Source organism: Taudactylus pleione, unplaced genomic scaffold (genome assembly GCF_031769625.1).
Source record: "Taudactylus pleione unplaced genomic scaffold, aTauple2 ptg000461l, whole genome shotgun sequence".
Taxonomy (NCBI): domain Eukaryota; kingdom Metazoa; phylum Chordata; class Amphibia; order Anura; family Myobatrachidae; genus Taudactylus; species Taudactylus pleione.
This window is the reverse complement of record NW_028284863.1, coordinates 1,147,075-1,165,000: the sequence shown is the minus strand read 5'-3', so window position 1 is coordinate 1,165,000 and position 17,926 is coordinate 1,147,075. Positions and strand designations below refer to the sequence as shown.

Genomic DNA, 17,926 nt, shown 5'->3' with positions numbered 1-17,926 from the left:
TAAACAGCACATGTACCCTGGCTCCGGCATTGCATATATAGTTACACACACGTATGTAAGCTCTCACGAGCAGGGCCCTCTTCCCTCATGTGCTTCTCCTTACTCCCCATTAGGGCATCTAACACGTCTCTGACAACTCCCTGCTGCTTAATGTGAGTCTTATAATCAGTATTGCAGCAATGTATAGAATATCCTTCACTATACTGTAAGTTACTTGTTTTTTTTGTTCACTTATTACTTTTATGCACTATGTAAGGCGCTGCGGAACACTTGTGGCGCCATATAAATAAAGGATAATAATAATAATACACATGTATGTAAATGATGTGTTTTATAGCGGAAATAACACAGCTAAATGGAGGATCAGACTTTACTTGGGCCAGAGAGCAGGAGGAGCGTAAGAAGCTGTGGGCGGCCAGACACAACGCATGGTATGCTGCTTTAGCGCTACGTCCAGGCTGCAGGGTAAGTTCTTACTGTGTTTGATAATACCAATATCTAATGCAAAGATGGGCAGCACAGACGGTGTAGTGGTTAGCATTACTGACCTCACAGCACTGAGGTCATGGGTTCAATTCCCACCACGGCCCTAACTTTGTGAAGTTTGTATATTCTCCCTGTGCTTACGTGGGTTTCCTCCGGGTACTCCGGTTTCCTCCCACACTCCAAAAATATACTGGTAGGTTAATTGGCTCCCAACAAAAATTACCCCTAGTGCGTATGTGTGTGAGCATGTGATAGGGAACATAGGGCCTGATTCAGAGCCGGAATCAGGGCCCTCCTACATGAAAATGGAGCAGCCTTATGGACACTCGTTACCACCCACAGCTTATGCGAGCGTCCATGATGATGGTCGAGATGGTCGCGACCATCGGGCCTGCGACGGAGACCCTGCAGTAGGGTCTCACTGCCGCAAGCCCTGGAGTGATTTTGGCTCTATCAGAGCCAAAATCACTTCCACTGACATCACTAGTGATATCAGTGGGGCCGGCTTCAGATGGTAGGCGTTCCCATGGCACGCCCACCAAAGGGGGCATGCTGTCAATCAACATCGACAGCACGCTCCCTTTGGTGTGAGACCCATCGTGCACATGCGCAGTGGGGCAACATTGAGACGCTCGCGAGCGGGTCTGAATGACCCCCATAGATTTTAAGCTCCACTGTGGCAGGGACTGATGTGAGTGGCCAAATATTCTCTGTAAAGCGCTGCGGAATATGTGTGCGCTATATAAATAACTGGTAATAATAATAATAATAATCAGGCAAAGATGTTTCTAACCCTAAAAGAGCTGGCCAGTGTATGTGAGCATTCCCAGGGAATGATGCAGGAGATCAGGAATCTATGGCCCACTCCTCAAACTTCCACCCAAAAACTCTTTGATAAAAAAGCTCCTCAGTTGAGTGGTTATTCAGGGTCAGAGGTCAGGGGTATTCCTCCTCCTCTGGACATTGCAGTGTATGCACCAGTCAGTTATACTTTTCCCTTGTGAATGCATGACCAATGCTGATCTTTGTGCAGACCCTCAGTGTGGTGAGGATAAGTCCTCCGGGACCCTCTGTCTTTCAGATTTTCATTCCAGATTTAATCTTATGCCCAGGGCCGCCATCAGGGGGGGACTGCCGGGACTGGAGTCCTGGGCTCGGCCTTCGGCTGAACGGGAGGGGGCTCACCTAGCGCCCGCTACTACCACCTAACCTTTGCAGAGCCTGCAGTCTGAACTACCCCCTTGAAGAGAGGAAAGGGGGCCCGGCCGCTGCTGCTGCCGCTTGCCGACCCGTTACTAAATGATGGAGCTGGAGGAGGCTGCCCGGCCGCTCCTCCACCAGCTTACAGTGCGACAGACTCCAAAACAAGCTTTCAATAAAGCTTGTTTTGGAGTCAGCGCGCGTGACGTCATGGCGCGCCACTGAAGGACGAGGTCGACGTCGGAGGAGCCGCGGATCAAGAGGAGCTGCAGTGAGTGGACCGTGGAGGAAGTAGCCGGATCCTTCTTATCGTAAATAAGGTAAGTGGCGCACAACAACCAGGGGGGCAAGGAAGTTAGTTATAAAAAAAAAAAAGAGAGATGCGGCGGGGGGGGGGGTTGGGTAACAGTTGGCTTTTTGGAGTGAGGTGGGTGTTTAAAAAAAAAAGGAAGGGCACAGACTGAATCCGGAATTGGGGGGGTGGGGGTCCTGCCTATTCTGTCAGTCCCGGGCCCCACAATTTCTGATGGCAGCCCTGCTTATGCCTATACAATATATTGGGTGATTAGACATGCTTCATGCTTGTTACATTACTATGGGCCAGTGGTGTATCTAGGGCGGGGCAAGTGCCCTGGGCACCATGGAAGGCAGGCAGGCCCCCCCCCACACCAACCAGGGCAGTGTACCCGGCAAAGTGTCCGCTGTTGGACATCCCACCCGGTGATTACTGATGTCACTCTCTCTGGTGCCGGCTACCACCTCCCCTTCTCAGTTCCCGGCACCATGTTCCGGCTCCTCCTCTGCCCACTCCAAGTGTAACTCACTGTGTGTGCTGCCGTCCGATGGGTGTCCCTGTCCTCAGGTCCCGGCGGCTCTTTGCGGCACAGGATATCTGATGTCATACCGTCACTCCTGATGGATTGATGAGCCATGATGAGGAACAGCAGCAGGGCAGACACGAAGATGAGAGGGAGCTGGACCCCGGGACATGGAGAGCTCCTCTCTCTCAGCTCCAGGTCCCTCTCTCTCTATCCCTGGTCTCACTCTCTCACTCTGCCCCTGCTCTCTCTCTATCCCTGGTCTCACTCTCTCACTCTGCCCCTGCCCTGCTCTCTCTCTATCCCTGGTCTCACTCTCTCACTCTGCCCCTGCTCTCTCTATTCCTGGTCTCACTCTCTCACTCTGCCCCTGCCCTGCTCTCTATCCCTGGTCTCACTCTCTCACTCTGCACCTGCCCTGCTCTCTCTCTATCCCTGGTCTCACTCTCTCACTCTGCCCCTGCTCTCTCTCTATCCCTGGTCTCACTCTCTCACTCTGCCCCTGCCCTGCTCTCTATCCCTGGTCTCACTCTCTCACTCTGCCCCTGCCCTGCTCTCTCTCTATCCCTGGTCTCACTCTCTCACTCTGCCCCTGCTCTCTCTATTCCTGATCTCACTCTCTAACTCTGCACCTGCCCTGCTCTCTCTCTATCCCTGGTCTCACTCTCTCACTCTGCCCCTGCCCTGCTCTCTCTCTATCCCTGGTCTCACTCTCTCACTCTGCCCCTGCCCTGCTCTCTCTCTATCCCTGGTCTCACTCTCTCACTCTGCCCCTGCCCTGCTCTCTCTCTATCCCTGGTCTCACTCTCTCACTCTGCCCCTGCTCTCTCTATAACCCTGGTCTCACTCTCTCTCTTGGCCCCTGCCCTGCTCTCTATCCCTGTTCTTATTCTCTCTCTCTATTCCTGGTCTCACTGTCTCACTCTCTCACTCTGCCCCTGCTCTCTCTCTATCCCTGGTCTCACTCTCTCACTCTGCCGCTGCCCAGCTCTCTCTCTATCCCTGGTCTCACTCTCTCACTCTGCCCCTGCTCTCTCTCTATCCCTGGTCTCACTCTCTCACTCTGCCCCTGCTCTCTCTCTGTCACGACCCTGTCTACTTGTCACGTTTTTGCCTTGGGACTTACCCCTGTCAGCTTCCCCATGGATCTGTGTGTGTAATTTGCCTGGAGGATTTGCTCTGATTATTGCACCTGGCCTCTCCTCTGTCTGTGAGCACTGCTAGCCCTGATTGGAATCACAGGTGTGGTTCTGATTCTCAGAGCTGCAGTGATGAATACTCCCTCTGCATGTTGTGCCTTCCACCACTCAGAATGCTACTACCAGACCCATGGTATATATATCCTCTCCTGATAGCATTCTGGGCCTGAACATCTCGTCTTCCCGTGGTGTATGGTTCATGCTGTTTCTGCATTCAAGTCTGTCCCTGAAACCTGCTACAGCAATCTCTGGCGCTATCCAGAAAACCTGTTTCAGCTGTACCTGGCAATCCAGTAAATCTGCTGGCAGCAACCCCCGGTGCCTCCAGAAAACCTGTTACAGCCAAACCTGGCAATCCAGTAAGCCTGCTGACAGCAACCCCTGGTGCATCCCGAAAACCTGCTACAGTAGCACCTGGCATCCAGACGTTCTGTTACAGCATACCTGGTCTGTGCTCTGCTGTTGGTCCTACTCCTGGTTGGTCCCTGGCACTCTATAAACCTGCATCGTGTGACCCTGCCTTGCTTCCTGCTGTGGATCAACTCCTGTCCCTTTTACCTACCTACTCCCCTCCCTGAACCTAAAATCCCCAAACCTACCCATTCCTTCCTGAAACCTGTTATTTCCAATTATCCTGTCCAGCCTGCACCTGAGTTCTAGCCTTTGTCATAGAAATTCCAGATTACCCTGTTTAGCCCTCGTCTCAGCATTACCTGACTTCCCTTCAGCCATTGTCACATTCCAGTCCAGAGTCAAGTTCCAAGCTCATCAGTTCAGTCCACGTTGCTCCAGTCCAGAGTCAAGTTCTTAGTTCATCAGTTCAATTCAACAAGTCTTCCTGCCGGTCCCAGTCCGGTCCCTCTAGTTCCTGTCATTTATCATCAAAGGCAGTTTTCACTGCTACCCAAGTCTTGTAAATAGAGCTATTTACATTATCTGTGATTCCAGTCATGCCGGCCTCCGTTGCAGACACCAATTGTGACACTCTCTATCCCTGGTCTCACTCTCTTTCTATTCCTGGTCTCACTCTCTCACTCTGCCCCTGCTCTCTCTCTATCCCTGTTTCTCACTCTCTCACTCTGCCCCTGCTCTCTCTCTATCCCTGTTTCTCACTCTCTCACTCTGCCCCTGCTCTCTCTCTATCCCTGTTTCTCACTCTCTCACTCTGCCCCTGCTCTCTCTCTATCCCTGTTTCTCACTCTCTCACTCTGCCCCTGCCCTGCTCTCTATTCCTGGTCTCACTCTCTCACTCTGCCCCTGCTCTCTCTCTATCCGTGGTCTCATTCTGTCACTCTGCACCTGCCCTGCTCTCTCTATCCCTGCTCTCATTCTCTCACTCTGCCCCTGCTCTCTCTCTATGGGCTCTATTTACTACAATCCGCATATTGAATGCGGATTGTAGTGTGATATTACTGAGTGAATTCGCATTGCAAATTCAGGCATTATCACAGGGATTTACTATAAATCCCTTGCAGGGACAGAACTTGCGATAAAGCTCTGTCCCTGTGGATCCCATCCGCACTCTAATCGCGGTATTTTCGGAAAAAATACCGCGACTAAGAGCCCGCGCATGCGCCGACCGACCACCGCTACTACTCCCCCTCCGACGCTAAGCCCCGCCCCCGCGATCGCGGACCCCCCCTCCCTTCATTAGACTTACCTGCATCCTCATGGCCTCCGGTGATCTTCTCCGGGCTTCCCGATCAGGTGATCTCCCATACTGCACTGGGGCCCGATCACCTGATGACCGGGCCCCAGTGCACTGTGGGAGACCAGCTGACCGGAGAGGAGCCATCACCGGAGGCCCGATCACCGGTCCCTGGATTCAGGTAAGGAAAAAAAAAATGTTAAATTTTTTTTTCTTTTTTTTTACAGTAATCAGCTTGCGGTCTACTTAGACCACATAGCTGATTACTGGTACCGGCTCCCGCCTCTGCTCTCCCCGTTAGAGCAGAGTGGGAGCCCGGTAACCGGGGGAGACCCTGGATAACGCCACCTCCAGGTGGCGTTATTATCACAGGGCTTCCCCCGGTATTTTTTTACAATTTATTTTTAGTAACTTGCACACAGATCACATTTCCCATTACAATTATGGGAAATGCGATCTGCTTTACTAAAAATAAGTGATACTGGGGGTTGGAGTAGAATTTTACTAATTCTACTCCAATTGCCCTGTAATAACTACAAGTGAAACTAAAATAATGTGAAAAGGGTGTGAAAACATAAAACAGCCTTTATCACTTTATTTTAGTAAAAATAATGTTAATAAATAGAGCCCTATACCTGGTCTCACTCTCTCACTCTGCCCCTGCTCTCTCTATTCCTGGTCTCACTCTCTCACTCTGCCCCTGCTCTCTCTATTCCTGGTCTCACTCTCTCACTCTGCCCCTGCTCTCTCTCTATCCCTGGTCTCACTCTCTCACTCTGCCCCTGTTCTCTCTCTATCCCTGGTCTCACTCTCTCACTCTGCCCCTGCCCTGCTCTCTATTCCTGGTCTCACTCTGCTCCTGCCCTGCTCTCTATTCCTGGTCTCACTCTCTCACTCTGCTCCTGCCCTGCTCTCTCTCTATCCCTAGTCTCACTCTCTCACTCTGCCCCTGCCCTGCTCTCTCTCTCTATCCCTGGTCTCACTCTCTCACTCTCCCCCTGCCCTGCTCTCTATTCCTGGCCTCACTCTCTCTCTGCCCCTGGTCTCTCTCTTTCAGCCCCAGGTCTCTCTCTCTCTCTGTGCCCCTGGTCTCTCTCTCTGTCCCTGGTCTCTCTCTCTCTGTGCCGGGTCTCTGTCTCTCTCTCCCTCAGCCCCTGGTCTCACTCTTTCAGCCCCTGGTGTCTATCTCTCTGTCCCTGGTCTCTCTCTTTGTCATCTCTCTGTGCCCCTGGTCCATCTCCATCTCTCTCTGTCTCTGTCTCTGTCTCTGTCTCTGTCTCTCTCTCTCTCTCTCTCTCTCTCTCTCTCTCTGTCCCTGGTCTCTCTCTCTCTCTCTCTCTCTCTCTCTCTCTCTCTCTGTTTCTCTCTGTCCCTGGTCTCTCTCTGCCTCAGGTCTCTCTCTCCCTGGTCTCACGGGGAAAGGGAAAAATTTTTTATTTGACCTGGGCGCTATCAACCCTAGTAATGGCTCTATTAATCAATATTATTTTCAAAAAAAAAAAAATGTTTTCATGAAAATCTCCTCCAAGTCCTTTCACATATTTATAGTAAGCAGATTGCACTCCCCATACCTATGATAATAACGCCATCTTCAGATTGCACTCCCCATACCTGTGATAATAACGCCATCTTCAGATTGCACTCCCCATACCTGTGATAATAACGCCATCTGTCATAGGTGCCTCTATTGTCACCATCCTGGGGAAGACTAGTGCTGCTTACTGTCATAGGTGCCTCTATTGTAACCATCCTGGGGAAGACTAGTGCTGCTTACTGTCATAGGTGCCTCTATTGTAGCCATCCTGGGGAAGACCAGTGCTGTTTACTGTCATAGGTGCCTCTATTGTAACCATCCTGGGGAAGACTAGTGCTGCTTACTGTCATAGGTGCCTCTATTGTAACCATCCTGGGAAATACCAGTGCTGCTTACTGTCATAGGTGCCTCTATTGTCACCATCCTGGGGAAGACTAGTGCTGCTTACTGTCATAGGTGCCTCTATTGTAGCCATCCTGGGGAAGACTAGTGCTGCTTACTGTCATAGGTGCCTCTATTGTAACCATCCTGGGGAAGACTAGTGCTGCTTACTGTCATAGGTGCCTCTATTGTAGCCATCCTGGGGAAGACTAGTGCTGCTTACTGTCATAGGTGCCTCTATTGTAACCATCCTGGGGAAGACCAGTGCTGCTTACTGTCATAGGTGCCTCTATTGTAACCATCCTGGGGAAGACCAGTGCTGCTTACTGTCATAGGTGCCTCTATTGTAACCATCCTGGGGAAGACCAGTGCTGCTTACTGTCATAGGTGCCTCTATTGTAACCATCCTGGGGAAGACCAGTGCTGCTTACTGTCATAGGTGCCTCTATTGTAACCATCCTGGGGAAGACCAGTGCTGCTTACTGTCATAGGTGCCTCTATTGTCACCATCCTGGGGAAGACTAGTGCTGCTTACTGTCATAGGTGCCTCTATTGTCACCATCCTGGGGAAGACTAGTGCTGCTTACTGTCATAGGTGCCTCTATTGTCACCATCCTGGGGAAGACTAGTGCTGCTTACTGTCATAGGTGCCTCTATTGTCACCATCCTGGGGAAGACCAGTGCTGCTTACTGTCATAGGTGCCTCTATTGTCACCATCCTGGGGAAGACTAGTGCTGCTTACTGTCATAGGTGCCTCTATTTTAGCCATCCTGGGGAAGACTAGTGCTGCTTACTGTCATAGGTGCCTCTATTGTCACCATCCTGGGGAAGACTAGTGCTGCTTACTGTCATAGGTGCCTCTATTGTCACCATCCTGGGGAAGATTAGTGCTGCTTACTGTCATAGGTGCCTCTATTGTCACCATCCTGGGGAAGATTAGTGCTGCTTGCTGTCACTATGTTCCTCAAAGCCTTTCTGAATATTTCTTGTGTTCCCCTATTCTCTGTTTTAAACATCTTCTGGTCTTCCCGACGTACTGTTTGTCACATGGACAAGTGAGGAGGTATATTACACCTCTGGTGTCGCAGGTTATCATGTCCCTGATTTTGTGGGTATGGCCCGTAGTACTTGATTTAAAAGTCAAACCCCCAGTCTTGTCTGGATAGCAGTGACTCTGTATTGTGTGGACCACGGCTACTGCAGAGCCGTGGTTACGGGGGTCACCACCTATATTCTGGATGACACCCATTGGAAAACAATTTATACTCCTAAGCTTGGGTTTATTTCATCTATACACAGCTACATATAACCCTAACTAAAGACATGGGGCCTGATTCAGAGCCGGACGCTATTTGCGGATGGTCGTTCAGGAAAAGGGGGTGGCTATTCAAATGAACCGTTCGCCCTTTGCGGTCTGTTCACGCCTCCATGTCTGAACGAGCAAACAAATCTTGCGGTCGTTTTTCAGATAACTACGCCCCCTGGCCGCTCGCATCCTACGTCATGTCCGCTATTTATTAGATTAATCGAGTACATAGACCAGCGTATGAACTGCTCGCTATTCTTGTGGTTGGTTTTTCCTACCACAATATTGCGAGCAGTTCTGACTATAAAATAACCCAGTGACGTGGTCAATGACGCTGCTGTATTAATTATGCACACCCATAAAACGCCCGTTTTGACCTATAAGCACGCCTGCGTTCTAATCTCCACTCCCCGTTTTCAAGCACCTTCCCCTGTTACCACCCACATACACCTCCTCCTGTCACTCATATTAGCAGGCATTCGCTATTTAGCGAACAAACTATTTTCGGCCGCACTGACTGGTTTGCGCATGCGTATTATAAACTGTACGCGAGCGCAGAAGTGCGAACATCGCTCGGAACGAGCGTACTGCCACTTACAAGCGGCTCTGAATCAGGCCCATGGACCATTTCTTTTATGGTTTCATTGACTGCTACAATTTCAGCTTTTGGATCCTGTGTCCGATCAGCTGCACATTTAATACTTCAATTTTTTGTCATTTTTTGGAACTCTCGTTGATTTTATATGCATTTTTACCCTTGCTATTTAAGCTTACTTACAACTCCCCCATCTATCAGTTGTCCTCACTTGTCCACCCTTCCCTTCCCGAGTGTGTCATTTAATATCCATTTTTATTGTGTGTTATATCTACCATTCATGTAGAATAAATGACATTTGTGTTATATATATGCCTGATTCTATGGTGCATGTTAGGCTGTATATTGTGACACCTTGTGCAGTGTCCACTTCACACACTAATTTCTCCACCAATTAGTTTTGGGCTTCAACCCGCTCCTGTTACCGGGCAGATTTATTTAGTCTTTAGGATTGAGCGCTTGCTGTTGCAAACATTATACGTTTGTCCTTTATACTGTCTGTATGAATGTGTGTGTGTGACTGTATGTATGTACTAGTGCGTATGGCTGTATGTATGTGTGTATTAGTGTGTGACTGTATGTGTCTGTATCTGTGTGACAGTGTGTATGTGTATCTGTGACTATTTATTACTTTATATATATTTATGTATGTGTATTACAGTGTGACTGTTTGTATGTGTGTGTATTAGTATGTGTAACTGTATATATGTATAAGTGTGCATGACTGTATGTGTGTATTACGAGTCCTTGCAGTCAGAGAGAGAGACAGGCCCAGAGAGTGAGAGAGAAAGAGAGAGAGAGCGAGGCGAGTCCCTGCAGTCAAAGAGAGACAGGCCCAGAGAGTGAGAGAGAGCGAGGCGAGTCCCTGCAGCCAGAGAGAGAGACAGGCCCAGAGAGTGAGAGAGAAAGAGAGAGAGAGCGAGGCGAGTCCCTGCAGCCAGAGAGAGACAGGCACAGAGAGTGAGAGAGAAAGAGGGAGAGAGCGAGGCGAGTCCCTGCAGCCAGAGAGAGACAGGCCCAGAGAGTGAGAGAGAAGAGAGAGAGAGCGAGGCGAGTCCCCACGGCAAGAGAGAGACAGGGCTATAGAGTGAGAGGGAGAGAGCGAGTCGAGTCCCCACAGCTATAGAGACAGGCCCAGAGAGTGAGAGAGAAAGAGGGAGAGACAGGCCCAGAGGCTGTCTCTCTCTGGCTGCGAGTCCCTGCAGCCAGAGAGAGACAGGCCCAGAGAGTGAGAGAGAAAGAGAGAGAGAGCGAGGCGAGTCCCTGCAGTCAAAGAGAGACAGGCCCAGAGAGTGAGAGAGAGCGAGGCGAGTCCCTGCAGCCAGAGAGAGAGACAGGCCCAGAGAGTGAGAGAGAAAGAGAGAGAGAGCGAGGCGAGTCCCTGCAGCCAGAGAGAGACAGGCACAGAGAGTGAGAGAGAAAGAGGGAGAGAGCGAGGCGAGTCCCTGCAGCCAGAGAGAGACAGGCCCAGAGAGTGAGAGAGAGCGAGGCGAGTCCCCACGGCAAGAGAGAGACAGGGCTATAGAGTGAGAGGGAGAGAGCGAGTCGAGTCCCCACAGCTATAGAGACAGGCCCAGAGAGTGAGAGAGAAAGAGGGAGAGACAGGCCCAGAGGCTGTCTCTCTCTGGCTGCGAGTCCCTGCAGCCAGAGAGAGACAGCCCAGAGAGTGAGAGAGAAAGAGAGAGAGAGCGAGGCGATTCCCTGCAGTCAAAGAGAGACAGGCCCAGAGAGTGAGAGAGAGCGAGGCGAGTCCCTGCAGCCAGAGAGAGAGACAGGCCCAGAGAGTGAGAGAGAAAGAGAGAGAGAGCGAGGCGAGTCCCTGCAGCCAGAGAGAGACAGGCACAGAGAGTGAGAGAGAAAGAGGGAGAGAGCGAGGCGAGTCCCTGCAGCCAGAGAGAGACAGGCCCAGAGAGTGAGAGAGAAGAGAGAGAGAGCGAGGCGAGTCCCCACGGCAAGAGAGAGACAGGGCTATAGAGTGAGAGGGAGAGAGCGAGTCGAGTCCCCACAGCTATAGAGACAGGCCCAGAGAGTGAGAGAGAAAGAGGGAGAGACAGGCCCAGAGGCTGTCTCTCTCTGGCTGCGAGTCCCTGCAGCCAGAGAGAGACAGGCCCAGAGAGTGAGAGAGAAAGAGAGAGAGAGCGAGGCGAGTCCCTGCAGTCAAAGAGAGACAGGCCCAGAGAGTGAGAGAGAGCGAGGCGAGTCCCTGCAGCCAGAGAGACAGGCCCAGAGAGTGAGAGAGAAAGAGAGAGAGAGCGAGGCGAGTCCCTGCAGCCAGAGAGAGACAGGCACAGAGAGTGAGAGAGAAAGAGGGAGAGAGCGAGGCGAGTCCCTGCAGCCAGAGAGAGACAGGCCCAGAGAGTGAGAGAGAAGAGAGAGAGAGCGAGGCGAGTCCCCACGGCAAGAGAGAGACAGGGCTATAGAGTGAGAGGGAGAGAGTGAGTCGAGTCCCCACAGCTATAGAGACAGGCCCAGAGAGTGAGAGAGAAAGAGGGAGAGACAGGCCCAGAGGCTGTCTCTCTCTGGCTGCGAGTCCCTGCAGCCAGAGAGAGACAGCCCAGAGAGTGAGAGAGAAAGAGAGAGAGAGCGAGGCGATTCCCTGCAGCCAGAGAGACACAGGCCCAGAGAGTGAGAGAGAAAGAGAGAGAGAGCAAGGCGATTCCCTGCAGCCAGAGAGAGACAGGCCCAGAGAATGAGAGAGAAAGAGAGAGAGAGAGCGAGGCGAATCCCTGTAGCCAGAGAGAGACAGGCCCAGAGAGTGAGTGAGAAAGAGAGAGAGACAGGCCCAGAGGCTGTCTCTCTCTGGCTGCGAGTCCCTGCAGCCAGAGAGAGACAGCCCAGAGAGTGAGAGAGAGAGGCGATTCCCTGCAGCCAGAGACAGGCCCAGAGAGTGAGAGAGAAAGAGAGCGAGGCGATTCCCTGCAGCCAGAGAGAGACATGCCCAGAGAGTGAGAGAGAAAGAGAGAGAGAGAGCGAGGCGGGTCCCTGCAGCCAGAGAGAGACAGGCCCAGAGAGGGAGAGAGAAAGAGAGAGAGAGCAAGGCGGGTCCCTGCAGCCAGAGAGAGACAGGCCCAGAGAGTGAGAGAGAAAGAGAGCGAGGCGATTCCCTGCAGCCAGAGAGAGACAGGCCCAGAGAGTGAGAGAGAAAGAGAGAGAGAGCGAGGCGAGTCCCTGCAGCCAGAGAGAGACAGGCACAGAGAGTGAGAGAGAAAGAGGGAGAGAGCGAGGCGAGTCCCTGCAGCCAGAGAGAGACAGGCCCAGAGAGTGAGAGAGAAGAGAGAGAGAGCGAGGCGAGTCCCCACGGCAAGAGAGAGACAGGGCTATAGAGTGAGAGGGAGAGAGCGAGTCGAGTCCCCACAGCTATAGAGACAGGCCCAGAGAGTGAGAGAGAAAGAGGGAGAGACAGGCCCAGAGGCTGTCTCTCTCTGGCTGCGAGTCCCTGCAGCCAGAGAGAGACAGCCCAGAGAGTGAGAGAGAAAGAGAGAGAGAGCGAGGCGATTCCCTGCAGCCAGAGAGAGACAGGCCCAGAGAGTGAGAGAGAAAGAGAGAGAGAGCGAGGCGATTCCCTGAAGCCAGAGAGAGACAGGCCCAGAGAATGAGAGAGAAAGAGAGAGAGAGAGCGAGGCGATTCCCTGTAGCCAGAGAGAGACAGGCCCAGAGAGTGAGTGAGAAAGAGAGAGAGACAGGCCCAGAGGCTGTCTCTCTCTGGCTGCGAGTCCCTGCAGCCAGAGAGAGACAGCCCAGAGAGTGAGAGAGAGAGGCGATTCCCTGCAGCCAGAGACAGGCCCAGAGAGTGAGAGAGAAAGAGAGCGAGGCGATTCCCTGCAGCCAGAGAGAGACATGCCCAGAGAGTGAGAGAGAAAGAGAGAGAGAGAGCGAGGCGATTCCCTGCAGCCAGAGAGAGACAGGCCCAGAGAGGGAGAGAGAAAGAGAGAGAGAGCGAGGCGAGTCCCTGCAGCCAGAGAGAGACAGGCCCAGAGAGTGAGAGAGAAAGAGAGAGAGAGCGAGGCGAGTCCCTGCAGCCAGAGAGAGACAGGCCCCGAGAGTGAGAGAGAAAGAGAGCGAGGCGAGTCCCTGCAGCCAGAGAGAGACAGAGTGAGGGAGAAAGAGAGCGAGGCGATTCCCTGCAGCAAGAGAGAGTCAGGCCCAGAGAGTGAGAGAGAAAGAGAGAGAGAGCGAGACGAGACCCTGCAGCCAGAGAGAGACAGGCCCAGAGAGTGAGAGAGAAAGAGAGAGAGAGCGAGGTGAGCCTGCAGCCAGAGAGAGACAGGCCCAGAGAGTGAGAGAGAAAGAGAGAGAGAGCGAGGCGAGTCCCTGCAGCCAGAGAGAGACAGGCCCAGAGAGTGAGAGAGAAAGAGAGAGAGAGCGAGGCGAGTCCCTGCAGGCAGAGAGAGACAGACCCAGAGAGTGATAGAGAAAGAGAGAGAGAGAGAGAGAGCAAGGCGAGTCCCTGCAGCCAGAGAGAGACAGGCCCAGAGAGTGAGCGAGAAAGAGAGAGAAAGCGAGGCGAGTCCCTGCAGGCAGAGAGAGACAGACCCAGAGAGTGATAGAGAAAGAGAGAGAGAGCAAGGCGAGTCCCTGCAGCCAGAGAGAGACAGGCCCCAAGAGTGAGAGAGAAAGAGAGAGAGAGCAAGGCGAGTCCCTGCAGCAGAGAGAGACAGGCCCAGAGAGTGAGAGAGAGCGAGGTGAGTCCCTGCAGCAGAGAGAGACAGGCCCAGAGAGTGAGAGAGAAAAAGAGAGAGAGCGAGGTGAGTCCCTGCAGCCAGAGAGAGACAGGCCCAGAGAGTGAGAGAGAAAGAGAGAGAGAGCAAGGCGAGTCCCTGCAGCAGAGAGAGACAGACCCAGAGAGTGAGAGAGAGCGAGGTGAGTCCCTGCAGCCAGAGAGAGACAGGCCCCGAGAGTGAGATAGAAAGAGAGAGAGAGCAAGGCGAGTCCCTGCAGCAGAGAGAGACAGGCCCTGAGAGTGAGAGAGAAAGAGAGAGAGAGCGAGGTGAGTCCCTGCAGCCAGAGAGAGACAGGCCCAGAGAGTGAGAGAGAAAGAGAGAGAGAGCGAGGCGAGTCCCTGCAGCCAGAGAGAGACAGGCCCAGAGAGTGAGAGAGAGCGAGGTGAGTCCCTGCAGCCAGAGAGAGACAGGCCCCGAGAGTGAGAGAGAAAGAGAGCGAGGCGAGTCCCTGCAGCCAGAGAGAGACAGACCCAGAGAGTGAGAGAGAAAGAGAGAGAGAGCGAGGCGAGTCCCTGCAGCCAGAGAGAGACAGGCCCAGAGAGTGAGAGAGAAAGAGAGAGAGAGCGAGGTGAGTCCCTGCAGCCAGAGAGAGACAGGCCCAGAGAGTGAGAGAGAAAGAGAGAGAGAGCGAGGCGAGTCCCTGCAGCCAGAGAGAGACAGGCCCAGTGAGTGAGAGAGAAAGAGAGAGAGAGCGAGGCGAGTCCCTGCAGCCAGAGAGAGACAGGCCCAGTGAGTGAGAGAGAAAGAGAGAGCGAGGCGAGTCCCTGCAGGCAGAGAGAGACAGACCCAGAGAGTGAGAGAGAAAGAGAGAGAAAGCGAGGTGAGTCCCTGCAGCCAGAGAGAGACAGGCCCAGAGAGTGAGAGAGAAAGAGAGAGAGAGCGAGGCGAGTCCCTGCAGCCAGAGAGAGACAGGCCCAGTGAGTGAGAGAGAAAGAGAGAGAGAGCGAGGCGAGTCCCTGCAGCCAGAGAGAGACAGGCCCAGTGAGTGAGAGAGAAAAGAGAGAGAGCGAGGCGAGTCCCTGCAGGCAGAGAGAGATAGACCCAGAGAGTGAGAGAGAAAGAGAGAGAGAGCGAGGTGAGTCCCTGCAGCCAGAGAGAGACAGGCCCAGAGAGTGAGAGAGAAAGAGAGAGAGAGCGAGGCGAGTCCCTGCAGCCAGAGAGAGACAGGCCCAATGAGTGAGAGAGAAAGAGAGAGAGAGAGAGCGAGGCGAGTCCCTGCAGGCAGAGAGAGACAGACCCAGAGAGTGAGAGAGAAAGAGAGAGAAAGCGAGGCGAGTCCCTGCAGGCAGAGAGAGACAGACCCAGAGAGTGATAGAGAAAGAGAGAGAGAGCAAGGCGAGTCCCTGCAGCCAGAGAGAGACAGGCCCAAAGAGTGAGAGCGAAAGAGAGAGAGAGCAAGGCGAGTCCCTGCAGCAGAGAGAGACAGGCCCAGAGAGTGAGAGAGAGCGAGGTGAGTCCCTGCAGCCAGAGAGAGACAGGCCCCGAGAGTGAGAGAGAAAGAGTGAGAGAGCAAGGCGAATCCCTGCAGCCCGAGAGAGACAGGCCCAGAGAGTGAGAGAGAAAGAGAGAGAGAGCGAGGTGAGTCCCTGCAGCCAGAGAGAGACAGACCCAGAGAGTGATAGAGAAAGAGAGAGAGAGCAAGGCGAGTCCCTGCAGCCAGAGAGAGACAGGCCCAAAGAGTGAGAGCGAAAGAGAGAGAGAGCAAGGCGAGTCCCTGCAGCAGAGAGAGACAGGCCCAGAGAGTGAGAGAGAGCGAGGTGAGTCCCTGCAGCCAGAGAGAGACAGGCCCCGAGAGTGAGAGAGAAAGAGTGAGAGAGCAAGGCGAATCCCTGCAGCCCGAGAGAGACAGGCCCAGAGAGTGAGAGAGAAAGAGAGAGAGAGCGAGGTGAGTCCCTGCAGCCAGAGAGAGACAGGCCCAGAGAGTGAGAGAGAAAGAGAGAGAGAGCAAGGCGAGTCCCTGCAGCAGAGAGAGACAGACCCAGAGAGTGAGAGAGAGCGAGGTGAGTCCCTGCAGCCAGAGAGAGACAGGCCCCGAGAGTGAGAGAGAAAGAGAGAGAGAGCAAGGCGAGTCCCTGCAGCAGAGAGAGACAGGCCCTGAGAGTGAGAGAGAAAGAGAGAGAGAGCAAGGTGAGTCCCTGCAGCCAGAGAGAGACAGGCCCAGAGAGAGAAAGAGAGAGAGAGAGCGAGGCGAGTCCCTGCAGCCAGAGAGAGACAGGCCCCGAGAGTGAGAGAGAAAGAGAGAGAGAGCAAGGCGAGTCCCTGCAGCAGAGAGAGACAGACCCAGAGAGTGAGAGAGAGCGAGGTCAGTACCTGCAGCCAGAGAGAGACAGGCCCCGAGACTGAGAGAGAAAGAGAGAGAGAGCAAGGCGAGTCCCTGCAGCCAGAGAGAGACAGGCCCCGAGAGTGAGAGAGAAAGAGAGAGAGAGCGAGGCGCGTCCCTGCAGGCAGAGAGAGACAGGCCCAGAGAGTGAGAGAGAAAGAGAGAGAGAGGCGAGTCCCTGCAGCCAGAGAGAGACAGGCCCCGAGAGTGAGAGAGAAAGAGAGAGAGAGCGAGGCGCGTCCCTGCAGGCAGAGAGAGACAGGCCCAGAGAGTGAGAGAGAAAGAGAGAGAGCGAGGCGAGTCCCTGCTGCCAGAGAGAGACAAGCTCAGAGAGTGAGAGAGAGAGAAAGAGAGAGAGAGCGAGGCGAGTCCCTGCAGCCAGAGAGAGACAAGCCCAGAGAGTGAGTGAGAGAGAAAGAGAGAGAGAGCGAGGCGAGTCCCTGCAGCCAGAGAGAGACAGGCCCAGAGAGTGAGAGAGAAAGAGAGAGAAAGCAAGGCGAGTCCCTGCAGGCAGAGAGAGACAGGCCCAGAGAGTGAGAGAGAGCGAGGTGAGTCCCTGCAGCCAGAGAGAGACAGGCCCCGAGAGTGAGAGAGAAAGAGAGAGAGAGCAAGGCGAGTCCCTGCAGCAGAGAGAGACAGACCCAGAGAGTGATAGAGAAAGAGAGAGAGCGAGGCGAGTACCTGCAGCCAGAGAGAGACAGGCCCAGAGAGTGAGAGAGAGCGAGGTGAGTCCCTGCAGCCAGAGAGAGACAGGCCCCGAGAGTGAGAGAGAAAGAGAGAGAGAGCAAGGCGAGTCCCTGCAGCAGAGAGAGACAGACCCAGAGAGTGAGAGAGAAAGAGAGAGAGAGAGCAAGGTGAGTACCTGCAGCCCGAGAGAGACAGGCCCATAGAGTGAGAGAGAAAGAGAGAGAGAGCGAGGCGAGTCCCTGCAGCCAGAGAGAGACAGGCCCAGAGAGTGAGAGAGAAAGAGGGAGAGAGCGAGGCGAGTCCCTGCAGGCAGAGAGAGACAGGCCAGAGAATGAGAGAGAGAGCGAGGTTAGTCCCTGCAGCCAGAGAGAGACAGGCCCCGAGAGTGAGAGAGAAAGAGAGAGAGCAAGGCGAGTCCCTGCAGCAGAGAGAGACAGGCCCAGAGAGAAAGAGAGAGAGAGCGAGGTGAGTCCCTGCAGCCAGAGAGAGACAGGCCCAGAGAGTGAGAGAGAAAGAGAGAGAGAGCGAGGCGAGTCCCTGCAGCCAGAGAGAGACAGGCCCAGAGAGTGAGAGAGAAAGAGAGAGAAAGCGAGGCGAGTCCCTGCAGGCAGAGAGAGACAGGCCCAGAGAGTGAGAGAGAAAGAGAGAGAGAGCGAGGCGAGTCCCTGCAGCCAGAGAGAGACAGGCCCAGAGAGTGAGAGAGAAAGAGAGAGAGAGCAAGGCGAGTCCCTGCAGCAGAGAGAGACAGACCCAGAGAGTGAGAGAGAGCGAGGTGAGTCCCTGCAGCCAGAGAGAGACAGGCCCCGAGAGAGAGAGAGAAAGAGAGAGAGAGCGAGGCGAGTCCCTGCAGACAGAGAGAGACAAGCCCAGAGAGTGAGAGAGAGAGAAAGAGAGAGAGAGCGAGGCGAGTCCCTGCAGCCAGAGAGAGACCGACCCAGAGAGTGAGAGAGAAAGAGAGAGAAAGCGAGGCGAGTCCCTGCAGCCAGAGAGAGACAGGCCCAAAGAGTGAGAGAGAAAGAGAGAGAAAGCG

General features: G+C 53.7%; 1 protein-coding gene across 2 annotated transcripts in view; it reads left to right on the top strand.

Annotated features, from left to right (window-relative positions):
* LDHD (lactate dehydrogenase D) overlaps positions 1 to 17,926 on the top strand; it is a 668,169-nt gene that overhangs the window by 572,774 nt on the left and 77,469 nt on the right. For both annotated transcript variants that reach the window (XM_088448610.1, XM_088448611.1), the window contains exon 8: positions 338 to 465. In XM_088448610.1, coding sequence (XP_088304736.1) covers positions 338 to 465 — 128 coding nt within the window. The remainder of the gene's footprint in view (positions 1 to 337; positions 466 to 17,926) is intronic.